A 12,247-nucleotide genomic window follows, 5' to 3' on the forward strand; every position below is an offset into this window, starting at 1 on the left:
GGTTCAGTGGTAGAGCACTTGCCTAGCATGTATGAGGCACTGGGTTCAATCCCCAGTAGCACATTAAAAAAACTAAATAAACAAAATAAAGGTGAAAAAAAAAGTTATTAGACTTGTACATCACATTTGCTAAGTAGCATTTGGAGATGAAAGTGTACAAATGAGTGGTAGAGATAAATAAAAGTATTGAGGTTGCTGAAATAGTTGTGGTCTGGAATGACTGGGCACCAATTAATGGATAAGGCAACACATCAGTTAGATTTGAATCATAGATAGACTCTAGTTTAGTACAGAGGTTCAGAAGTATTCCAAGTGAAGGACATGACATACATTTGACTTAACTTGAGAATTAAGTCTAACATCATTTTTAGCATATTCAGATAAATAGTATTTCACCTTAAAAAAAACTCTACAGGGCATGACAGGTATACCTGTACTTCCAGCTCCAGGAAATTGAGGCAGGAGGATCTCGAGCCCAGGAATTTAAGACCAGCTTGGGCAACATAGTGAGACTCTGAGTCAAATAATAATAATAATAAATGAATTAGAAAAAAATGTTAAATGTTGAATTTCCTAACCAACCATTTAATTTATTTAAATGTCATCAGGCCATAAACCCTGTGGAAGTGGCATTGGTGACATGGAAGTCTGTGAAGGAAATAGTGTTTGAAGGGGGCCCTCGGCCATGGATCTTGGAACCCTCCCGATTTTTTTTGGAGCTGAGCATGGAGAAGACAGAGAAGGTTGGAGTGACGGAAGTCCGGCTACCAGCTAAGAGAAAACAGAACCAGTACATATACCGAATCCTGTGCCTGGATTTAGGGGAACAAGTATGAAAATAGTCTTTTTCCCCCTAATATTTCTTCAACTCCTTTGTACTACCAGCCATTCCTTTTCAGATTCTAATTGATTTAGTTTAGATAGGAAAATTCTAATTATTGATTAAAGGATCTTATTTTTTTAAGTACTATCCTTTAATTATAATCAATGGTTTCCATTTGCTCATCTGAGAATTCTAACAGCTTGTTTAACAATACAAGATATTTTTGTAGAATGAATTTACTTTATATTATTTTTACTTTATCACTACAATTAATTTTCCCATTGTCTAGACTAGAGGATATTGGTTTCTTACCTTCAAAGAAGAGATACTTTTCCCCCTTTTTTATTGGTGTATTAAAATCATACATTATAATGGTGAGATTTATTATTACATATTCACACATGCATACAATATAACAACATAATTTGGTCAATATCCTCCCCAGTAGTTCCCCTTTCCCTCTTCTGCTCTCTCCCGCTAGTCCCTTTTGTCTACTGTACGGATCTCCCTTCATTTTTTGTAAGATACTCCCTGCCCCCACTTTCTTTTCCTTTTTCCTCTCTAGCGTCCACATATGAGAGAAAATAAGCAACTCTTGACTTCCTGAGTTTGACTTATTTCATGTAATATAATGTTCTCAAGTTCTATCCATTTTCTGCAAATAACATCATTTCATTCTTCTTTATGGTTGAATAAAACTCCTTGTGTATATATACCACATTTTCTTTATGCATTCATTGATGGACACCTAGGCTGGTTACATAGTTTGTCTATTGTAAATTGTGTACTATAAACATGGGTATGCATGTATTGCTGTAGTATGCTTACTTTAATACTTTAGGATAAATACCAAGAAGTGGTACAGCTCGGTCATATGGTGGTTCTATTCCTAGTCTTTTAAGAAACCTGTGAACTGATTAAGGAAGAGAAACTTTAAAGTGTCAACTGTCTTTAGTAATTTTGAGGAAACAGATCTGCACTGGTAAGAGTATTTTGTTCTCTCTTAATTGAATTAGATTTTTTGGAGGGTGCCGGGCGGGGTGGGTGGTGGCGGTTACTGGGGATTGAACCCACTGTACCACTGAGTTATATTCCCAGTCCTTTAAAAAAAAAAACTTAAAAAATTTTTTTTTTTTTTTTTTTGAGCTAGGGTCTTGCTAAGTTGCTTAGGGCGGCGCTAAATTGCTCAGGCCCAACTCGAACTTGTGATCCTTTCGCCTCAGTCTCCCAAGTTGCTGGGAATACAGGTGTGTGCCACTACAACCAGCGAATTAGTTTTTACTATTTTTAGAGGCAATGATGCATTTGCTTAGGTATCATTCAAAGTTCTGCCCTGCCTCTATCAAAACTACTAATAGGTGGGGATGGTGGTTCACACTTGTAATCCCAGCTACTCAGGAACCTGAGGCAGGAGGATCCCAAGTTCCAGGCCAGCCTCAGCAATTTAGTGAGACCCTGTCTTAATATAAAAATAAGACTGGGTGTGGTGACACATGCCTGTAATCCCAGCACTTGGGAGGCTGAGGCAGGAGGATTTTGAGTTCAAAGCCAGCTTCAGCAATTTAGCAAAACCCTGTTTCTAAATAAAATATTAAAAGGGCTGAAGATGTGACTCCATGGTTAAGTGCCCCTGGGTTCAATCCCTGGTACAAAAATAATAATAATAAATAAAAAAACAAATAAATAAATAATGAAAAGAGCTAGGAGTGTAGTTAAAGTGGCAGGGTAGTTGCCCAGCATGCCCAAGGGTGTTTTTCTAGCATGTGTGAGGTCCTGGGTTCAATCCCAGTACTGCAAAAATGAAAAACAAACAAACAAATAAAAAACTAGTAACAAAGGTTTGCAGTTTGATTAGGGTTAAGAATCCAATATATGATTAAGCTCATTCATTAAAAGACTAGAAAGTTACCAAATAAATAACCTAACATTATATCTCAAAACTCTAGAAAAAGAAGAACAAATCAACACCAAAACAAGTATAAGATAGGAAATAATTAAAATCAGAGCTGAAACCAATGAAATTGAAACAAAAACATTTTTAAAAATCAACAAAACAAAAAGTTGTTTTTTTTTTTTTTTTTTTTTTTTTTTTGTACCAGGGATTGAATTCAGGGACACTTAGTCACACCACTGAGTCACACCCCCAGCCCTATTTTGTATTTTATTTAGAGAGAGGGTCTTACTTAGTTGCTTAGCACTTTGCTTTTGCTGAAGCTGGCTTTGAACACACGATCCTCCTGCCTCAGCCTCCTGAGTCACAAAAAGTTGGTTCTTTAAAAAATAAATAAAATTCATAAACCCTTAGCCAAGCTAACAAAGAAAAAGAGAAAATTCAAATTTCTAAAATTCATGATGAAAAAGGAAATATCACAACACACTACTGAGATACAGACAATAATCAAACTATTTTGAAAATTTATACTCTAATAAAATAGAAAATCTTGAAGACATCAACAAATTTCTAGAGCCATATGACCTACCCAAATCAAACCAGGAAGACATAGAAAATTTAAACAGATCAGTTTCAAGCAATGAAATTGAAAATGCCATCAAAAGCCTACCAACAAAGAGAAAGTGCAGGGCCAGACAGATTCTCAGCCAAGTTCTACCAGACTTTCAATGAAGAACTAACACCAATCCTCCTCAAATTATTCCATGAAATGGAAAAGGAGGGAACCCTTCCAAACTCATTCTATAACGCTAGTATCACCCTGATACCAAAATCAGACAAAGACACATCAAGGAATGAAAACTTCAGACCAACATCCCTGATGAACAAAGATACAAAAATTCTTAATAAAGTGCTGGCAAATTGCATACAAAAACATATTTAAAAGTGCACCCTGGTCAAGTGGGATCTATCTCAGGGATGCAAAGTTGGTTCAACATACAGAAATCAATAAATGTAATGCATCACATCAATAGACTTAAAGACAAAAAAAAAAAAAAAAAAAAAAACCAAAACACAAAAGACAAACGAATCAATAAATGGGCAAAGGAACTAAACAGGCACTTCACAGAAGAAAATATATGATCAGTCAACAAATATATGAAAAAATGTTCAACATCTCTAGCAATTAGAGAAATGCAAATTAAAACTACACTGAGATTTCATCTCACTCTAGTCAGAATGGCAATTATCAAGAATACAAGTAACCATAAATTTTGGCAAGGATGTGGGGGAAAGGGTACACTCATACATTGCTGGTGGGACTGCAGATTGGTGCAACCATTCTGAAAAGCAGTATGGAGATTCCTCAGAAAACTTGGATTGGAACGACCATTTGACCCAGTTACCTCACTCCTCAGCATATGCCCAAAGGACTTAAAATTAGCATACTACAGTGACACAGAAACATCAATGTTTATAGCAGCTCAATTCAAAATAGCTAAGCTATGGAACCAACATAGGTCCCCTGCAAAAGATGAGTGAATAAAGAAAATGTGGTACATATACACAATGGAACATTACTGAGTCATAAAGAAGAATGAAATTATGGCATTTGCTGGTAAATGGATGGAACTGGAGACTATCATGCTAAGTAAAATAAGCCAATCCCAGAAAACCAAAGACCAAATGTTCTCTCTGATATGAGTATGTCGACTCATAATAGGTGGGGGGTGGGGGAGGAGTGGAGGTTCACTGGATTAGACAAGGCAGGGCAGCATGGGAATGGGAAAGACAGTAGAATGATCAGATATAACTTTCCTATATTCATATACAAATACAATACCAGTGTAACTCCATATCATTTGAAATCACAAGAATGGGAAGTTGTACTCCATATATATACAATATGTCAAAATACACTCCACTGTCAGGTATAACTAAAAAGAACAAATAAAAAAATTTTTTTTTGAAGAATTCAATGTTTAAAACACAGGAAGGATAACTGGTCCACAGGGCATCAATATAAGATTTTAACTTACTAAGAGTTGTGCTATAACTAATCAACCTTCTTTTTAATATTTGTAGTCAATTTTACTGTATATATGACTAGTTATTAGTAATTTCAGACCTAATTATGTCCTTTCGACCTCAACATTATTGTAGTAGAATGCACATAAAGTTTCCATCTTAACCATTGTGTGTGTGTGTGTGTGTGTGTGTGTGTGTGTGTGTGTGTGTGAGAGAGAGAGAGAGAGAGAGAGAGAGAGAGAGATACTGGGAATTGAACCCAGGATCTCACACATGCTAAGCAAGTGCTCTACCACTGAGCTAGAGCCCCAGGTTCCATCTTAACCATCTTTAAATATACAGTTAAGTGGGGATGTAGTTCAGTGACAGAGCACTTGAATGAGACCCTGGGTTTGATCCCACAAAAAAATAAATGAATGAATAAAAATAACTCCTCATTAGTGTTTCACACCAGCCCTTAATAAATACCATTCTACTTTCTGCTTCTAATTTTGACTAAGCTTAATAAATACCATTCTACTTTCTGCTTCTAATTTTGACTAAGGACCTCAAATAAGTAGAAACATGCAGTATTTGTCTTTTTATGACTATCTTATTTTACTTAACACAATGTCCTCAACTTTCATTCATGTAGTAGCATGTCAAAATTTCCTTCCTTTTTTTTTTTTTTTTTTTTTTTCGGTGCTGGGGATCGAACCCAGGGCCTTGTACTTGCAAGGCAAGCACTCTACCGACTAAGCTATCTCCCCAGCCCCTTTCCTTCCTTTTAAGGCTGCATAATATTCCATAATAATATATATACCACAACTTTTTAGTACATCCATGAATGGACCCTTGGGTTGCATCCATGTTTTAGCTGCTGTGAAAAATGCTATAAAAAATGCTCTTTGAGACTCTTCTTTTTACTTCAAGTATATATCTAAAAATGTAATTGTTGGACCACATAGTAATTCTATTTTTAATTTTTTTTTTTTTTGGTACTAAGTAAGGATTGAGCCCAGAGATACTTTACCCCTGAGCTACATCCCTAGCCCTTTTTATTTTTTATTTTGAGACAGGGTCTCACCAAGTTGCTTAGGGCCTCACTAAATTACTGAGGCTGGCCTCGAACTTGCAATCCTCCTGCCTCTGCCTCCCAAGTCACTGGGATTATAGGCATGTGCAACCCCACCTGGCTACTTTTAATTTTTTGAGGAACTACCATGCTATTTTTCACAGAAGCTATAACCATTTTACATTCCTACCAACACTGCACAGAAGTTCCTATTTCTCCACATCCTTGACAACACTTGCTATTTTCTGTTTTTTTTATAATGGTCATCCTAAAGGATATGAGGCAGTATCTCATTGTAGTTTTGATTTGCATTTCCCCATTGATTAGTCATGGACATCTTTCCATGTGCTTATTTGCGTATTGGCACTTTTCTCTGTGGAGAAATATCTGTTCAAATCTTTTTCCTGTTTTTGAAATGGCTAGTTTCGTTGTTGAGTTTAGAAGTTCTCTATATAGTCCGTATATTAGTTGCTTATCACATATATGACTTGCAAATATTTTCTTCCGTTCCGTGGATTTCCATTCTGTGGATTTCTTTTGTTGACATCATCTTTTAATGTACAACTTTTTAAAATTTTCATGAACTCCAATTTGACTGTTTTTTCCTTTGTTGCCTGTATTTTGGTATCATATCCAAGAAAGCATTGCCCAATACAGTTTTGTCAAGTTTTTACTCTACATTTTACTCTAAAAGTTTCATAGTTTTAGGTCTTTGAAACATTTTGAACTAATTTTTATATACGGTGTTTGATAAAGGCCCAACTTTGGTTTTTGCATTTTTCCAATTTTCTTCACACTGTTTGTTTAAAAGGCTGCCTTCTCCCCATTGAATGGGCTTGGTGCCCTTCTAAATAATTATTTGGCCTTATATGCAAGGATTTTTTTCATGGATTCTCTATTCCATTGGTATACTTGTCAGCCTTGATGCTTGTATCACACATTTTGATTATTGTAACTTTGTAGTAAGTTTTAAAATCAGGAAGGTTAGTTCCCCAGTTGTATTCCTTTTCAAAGTTGTTTTAGTTATTTGGAAATTTTCAAGATTCCATGTGACTTTTAGGATTAATTTTTGTTACTGCAGAAATCACTGTGATTTTCTTGGGCAGGGGCCACTGAGGATTGAAACCAGGGGTGCTCTACCATTGAGCTACACCCCTAACCCTTTTTATTTTGCTATGATTATTTATTTATTTATTTATTTATTATTGGTGCATTATAGTTGTACATATTCATGGAGTTGTTTTTACATATTTATGTATGCACATAATATAACAACATAATTTGACCAATATCACTCTCCAGCATTTCCCCCTCCCTCCCTCCCTCCCACCTCTTGGTCCATTTTCTCTGCTGATCTTCCTTTGATTTTTAGGAGATCCACCCCCACCTTTGTTTTCCTTTTTCCTCTCTAGCTTTCACATATGAAGGAAACATCATAGGACCCTTGACCTTCTGAGTTTGACTTATTTCGCTTAACTTGATGGATTCTAGTTCCATCCATTTTCCTGCAAAGTCCATAATTTCATCTTTATGACTGAATAAGACTCCATATGTGTATAGACCCACATTTTCTTTATTCATTCATTCTTTGATGGACACCTAGACTGGTTCCATAGTTTGGCTATTGTGAATTGTGTTGTTATAAACACAAATATGCATGTATCACTGTAGTAAAATGACTTTAATTTTTCAGGATAAATACTGAGAAGTGGTATAGCTGGATCATATGGGTGGTTCCATGCCTAGACTTTTGAGGAGCCTCCATACTGATTTCCTTAGAAGTTGTACTAATTTACAGTCCCACCAACACTGTAAGCGTTCCTTTTTTTCCATATCCTCTCCAGGATTTATTATTATTGTATTCTTGAGACTGCCATTCTGACTGGTGTGAAATGAAATCTCAGTTTTGATTTGCATTTCCCTAATTGCTAATGATACTTCACATTTTTTCATGTATTTGTTAGCCATTTGTATTTCGTCTTTTGAGAAGTGTCTGTTCAATTCATTTGCCCATTTATTGCCTACCCCTTTTTATTTTGAGACAGGGTCTAAGTTGTCCAGGCCTTGCAATTCTCCTGCCTCAGCCTCCTGAATCATTGGGATTTTGATAGGGATTGCACTGAATCTGTAAATCACTTTGGGTAGTATTAACATCATAACAACATTAAGTCTTCCATTTTGTGAATATGGGATTTGTTTCTATTTATTAATATCTGCTTTAACTTCTTTTAACAATGTTTTGTAGTTTTCATTGTACAAGTCTTTCACCTCCTTGGTTAAATTAATTCTTAAGTATTTTACTCTTTTTGAGGTTATTGTAAATGGAATTGCTTTCATAATTTCCTTTTCAAACTGTTCATTGTTACTATATAAAAATTTAACTGATTTTTATAAGTTGACTTAGTATCCAGCTACTTTGCTGAATTCATGTAGTAGTTCCTATGTGTGGGTGTCTGTGTGTGTGTGTGTGTGTGTGTGTGTGTGTGTGTGTGTTTTCTTGGACCTTGTAGAACAATATTGAATTGAAGTGGCAAAAGTATATATCCTTTGTTTCTTTCTCTCTCTCTTTCTTTCTTTCTTTTCTTTCTTTCTTTGTTGGTGGTGCTGGGGATGAACCCAGAGGGCCTTGTGCATTCGATGCAGGCACTCTACCAACTGAGCTATATCCCCAGCCCCTTGCTTTATTCTTGAGCTGGAGAAAAACTTTGAGTCTTACCATTGAATATGACATTAGCTGTGGGTTTTTCAATATAAAACTTTTATTATGTTGAGATAGTTTTCCTTTTTTCCAGTTACTGAATGAGCTATTAGTAATTTCAAGGTCTAATTAACTCCCAATTGAAGCATCCTAATTTCTGTTTCCACACTGTTATTCATTACTACTTCCACTTAAGACAAATTGTAACACAAGTGAGTTTTCCCACTTTTTACCAGTTGGTAACAAAAGTTAGTTGGAGGAAAAGATTGAGCTAATTGATCAAGGCTTTGATGTTTTTAATTTGTAAATTTGCTTTATTTCATGAGAGAAAAAAAGTTTTTATTTATTAGAATAGAGACAAAATTTTCATTTATTTGAATGGTTCTACAAACACATGTTTGCAACAAAATACTGTTTCATGAAGGCACAGTAATACAGATTTAAAAATACTTTTCATCAATCTCAGTAGCAAAAGCAGAGCTGTCCTCATTGGTCTAATTATCGATATCTTGATTATGTTATCTTGAGAAACTAGATGCTGGAGAGTGTCTGGCCAAAGCTCAATTTTTTAAAAAGTTCATTTGTTTTCAAACTTTCATGATACCTTTAATGCCCCCATAGCACAGATAATTAAGAACTGTAGTATCTTTAAGGGATTTGTCTGATTACAGTGTCCAGATCAACATTCTGCAGTGGAATTGGAATGACATATTTAGATGGGCACAACTAACATCAAATATCTACCCATAATTATCTCTTGCTCTGATATTTCCTTAAAGGTTCTCACATTCCGAATTGGAAATCATCCAGGAGTCCTGAACCCTAGTCCAGCTGTGGAGGTTGTACAAGTGCGCTTCATATGTGCCCATCCTGCCAGTATGTCAGTAACACCAGTATATAAGGTGCCAGCTGGTGCCCAGCCATGTCCTCTGCCTCAGCACAACAAACAACTGGTAAGCACCAAGTCTGTTTCCAGCTAGGCATTTTTGTTTTCCATGTTTTACAGACAGGGATCTAAAATATAGCTTTTGTCTCATTAAAGTTAAGGCAACTATTTTATTTGCTACTCATTTTCTAATAGTGTCTGAGAAGTGAGTAAACTGAGTTAGACTTGGTCAACTTAGTGATATGACTTTGCTTGTTGTACTTAAGTACAGTCAGCTTGTGATTATGACTGTAGATAATGGAGAAGTCTCCAAATAACTTCTGAATGGTTTTGTTAATACGCTTCCATAATAAATCTTTTAGCATTGTTAATAAGTAACAAAATTTAACTCTAAACATATAAAGAATAATGATAAGTAATAATGTAGCTAGCAGAGAATGAGGAAGAAATTTATTGTCTAATAACCTAGAAGCTAGAACATTGGACTATATAATAAATGAGGTTGATTGTAATCCTAAGCATGGGAGAAGTCATTACTCACCCTGTACAGACAGAACAATCTATTAATTTTTCCCATTTTACAGATGAGGAAACTTAATGTGTTAGTCAACTTCTCATTGTTATAACTCAACTACCTGACAAGAACTACTTAAAGGAGTATAATTTGTTCTTAGTTCAAGGTTTCAGAGATAGCATCCAGGTTGATTGACTCCTTTGCTGTGGGCCCAGGGCAAGGCAGAGAGCATCATGGTATAGCAGAGAAGAGCTGTTCCACTCACGGCAGCCAGGAAGCAGGGGTTGCTAATGGGGCCACAGGGAAGATGAGTTTTTCCAGGGCACATCCCCAATGACCCTTTCTTCCTTGAACCACGCCTCACCTACCTACAGTCCAGTCAAACTATAGTGGACTAATTAGATAACATCTCTCATAATTTAATCATTTCACCTCTGACTATTCCTGAATTAACACAAGAGGTTTTGGGGGACACCTCATATCTAAACCACAACACTGGATTGTAGCTCATTGGTAGAGTGCTTGCTTAGCATGAGTGAGGCACTGAGTTTGATTCTCAGTACTGCATATAAATAAGTAAATTTTTTAAATAAAGCTAAACCACAATACTGAGACTTGTAAAAGTTGAGTAACATTCCCAAAGTCATCAACTAGACAGTAGTACATTCTGTCTGATAACAAACACATAACTAACTTTATGTTGTACTGCTTTATATTATTAAAGAACAGTAGGAGATGTTACAGGTTTAGAACCTAGCTTTTTTTTTAAAATTCTACACTAAATATTATTATTTTAATTTTATGAATGATTCACTTTTTAAAAAGTATTTGTGTGCTGGGGGCGTAGTTCAGTGGTTGAGCCCTTACTTGCCTTGCATGTGTGAGTTCCTGGGTTTTATCCCCAGAACTGCAAAAACAAAAAAATGAAAAAATTACAAGTACAACAAGTAAAATAGAACAAGATTTATCCCTATAACATAATTATCATTCAATGTCATTTTCTTTTCATTTCAAATAATTGAAATTTATAGAAAAGCTGTAAGAAACGTTTTTCCTGAATATTTGAGTCAGAGACATGATTCTATATCACCCTACTTACATACTTTATCATATATTTATTTTTATACTTGAGATTATAATTCATAAGTCATAGTTTAACCTCTCGAGATGTACACTTTAAAGTTATACAATAACCATCACACTATCTTACGTCAGATCTTTTTGTAGTTGTTTTCAATACTAGGGATTAAACCCATGGTCTTGTGCCCTTTTAATTTTGAGACAAGTTCTCACAAAGTTGCCCAGACTGGCCTCAAACTTGTGATCCTCCTGCTTTGTCTCCAGAGTAGTGGCATTACAGGCCAACAGTAATTACACATAATTACTATTATGTGTACTATGCCTAGCTTCCAGATAATTTTCATTTTCCCCAAAAGAAGCTCCCTACCAATTAGCAGTTACTTTCATTATCTCCTTCTAGCTGCTGGCAACCGCTAATATAGTTTTTATCTCTGTGGATTTGCCTATTTAGACATTTTATATAAATCATATAATGTGTGTTCTTTGTAAAAGTTTAGCTTCTTTCATTTAGCATATTTTCAATGTTCATTTGCATTGCAGTATTTATCAATGCTGTACTCTTTTTTGTGCTTGAATAGTATTCCATTGCATAGAAATACTACAATTTGCTTATCCATTCATCTATTGAATGGATGTGTTGTTTCTGTTTTGAGGTTACCAAAATAATGCTGCCATGAATATTCACATACAAGTTTTCAAGTGAACATGTTTTCATTTCTCTTGAGTGTGTATCTAGAATTAGAATTGTTGAATTATATGTTAACTCTCTGTTTAGCCTTTTGTAGAGTTGCCAAACTTTTCCAAGATGATCACATTATTTTACATTTCCCCTAGCAATGTATGAGAATAGCAGTCTTTCTATATCCTTGTCAATACTTGTTATTGTTTGTCATTTTGATGTAGCCTTCCTAGAGGGTACGAAGTAATATCTCCTGGTGATTTGTATTTGCATTTCCCAATAACTAATTAGATTATGCATCTTTTCATGTGCTTATTGGCCATTTGTATATATTCTTTGGAGAATATTTTTTGCCAACTTTTTCCCCTTGTACTGAGGCTTGAAGCCAGGGCCTCACTGAGCTACATGCCCTTTTTTATTGTCCTTATTTTGAGACAAGGTCTTCCTAAATTGCCCAGGCTGTCCTGCCTCTGCCTTCTGAGTATCTGGGATTAATAGGAATATACCACCACAACTGGCCTTTTGACAGTTTTTTTTAATTAATTTCTATTCTATTTTAAGAGTTCTTCATTTCATATATTCTAGATGCAAGTC

At 35.3% G+C, this 12,247-nt stretch overlaps 1 protein-coding gene across 1 annotated transcript in view; it reads left to right on the plus strand.

The window, feature by feature from the left end:
- Positions 1-12,247, plus strand: part of Nup210l (nucleoporin 210 like) — a 126,479-nt gene that overhangs the window by 50,456 nt on the left and 63,776 nt on the right. Inside the window, 2 exon segments of the mRNA XM_047557337.1 lie at positions 609-830; positions 9,274-9,447. Of these exon segments, the coding sequence (XP_047413293.1) occupies positions 609-830; positions 9,274-9,447 (396 nt within the window).

The sequence above is a fragment of the Sciurus carolinensis genome, chromosome 1, assembly GCF_902686445.1.
Source record: "Sciurus carolinensis chromosome 1, mSciCar1.2, whole genome shotgun sequence".
NCBI lineage: Eukaryota > Metazoa > Chordata > Mammalia > Rodentia > Sciuridae > Sciurus > Sciurus carolinensis.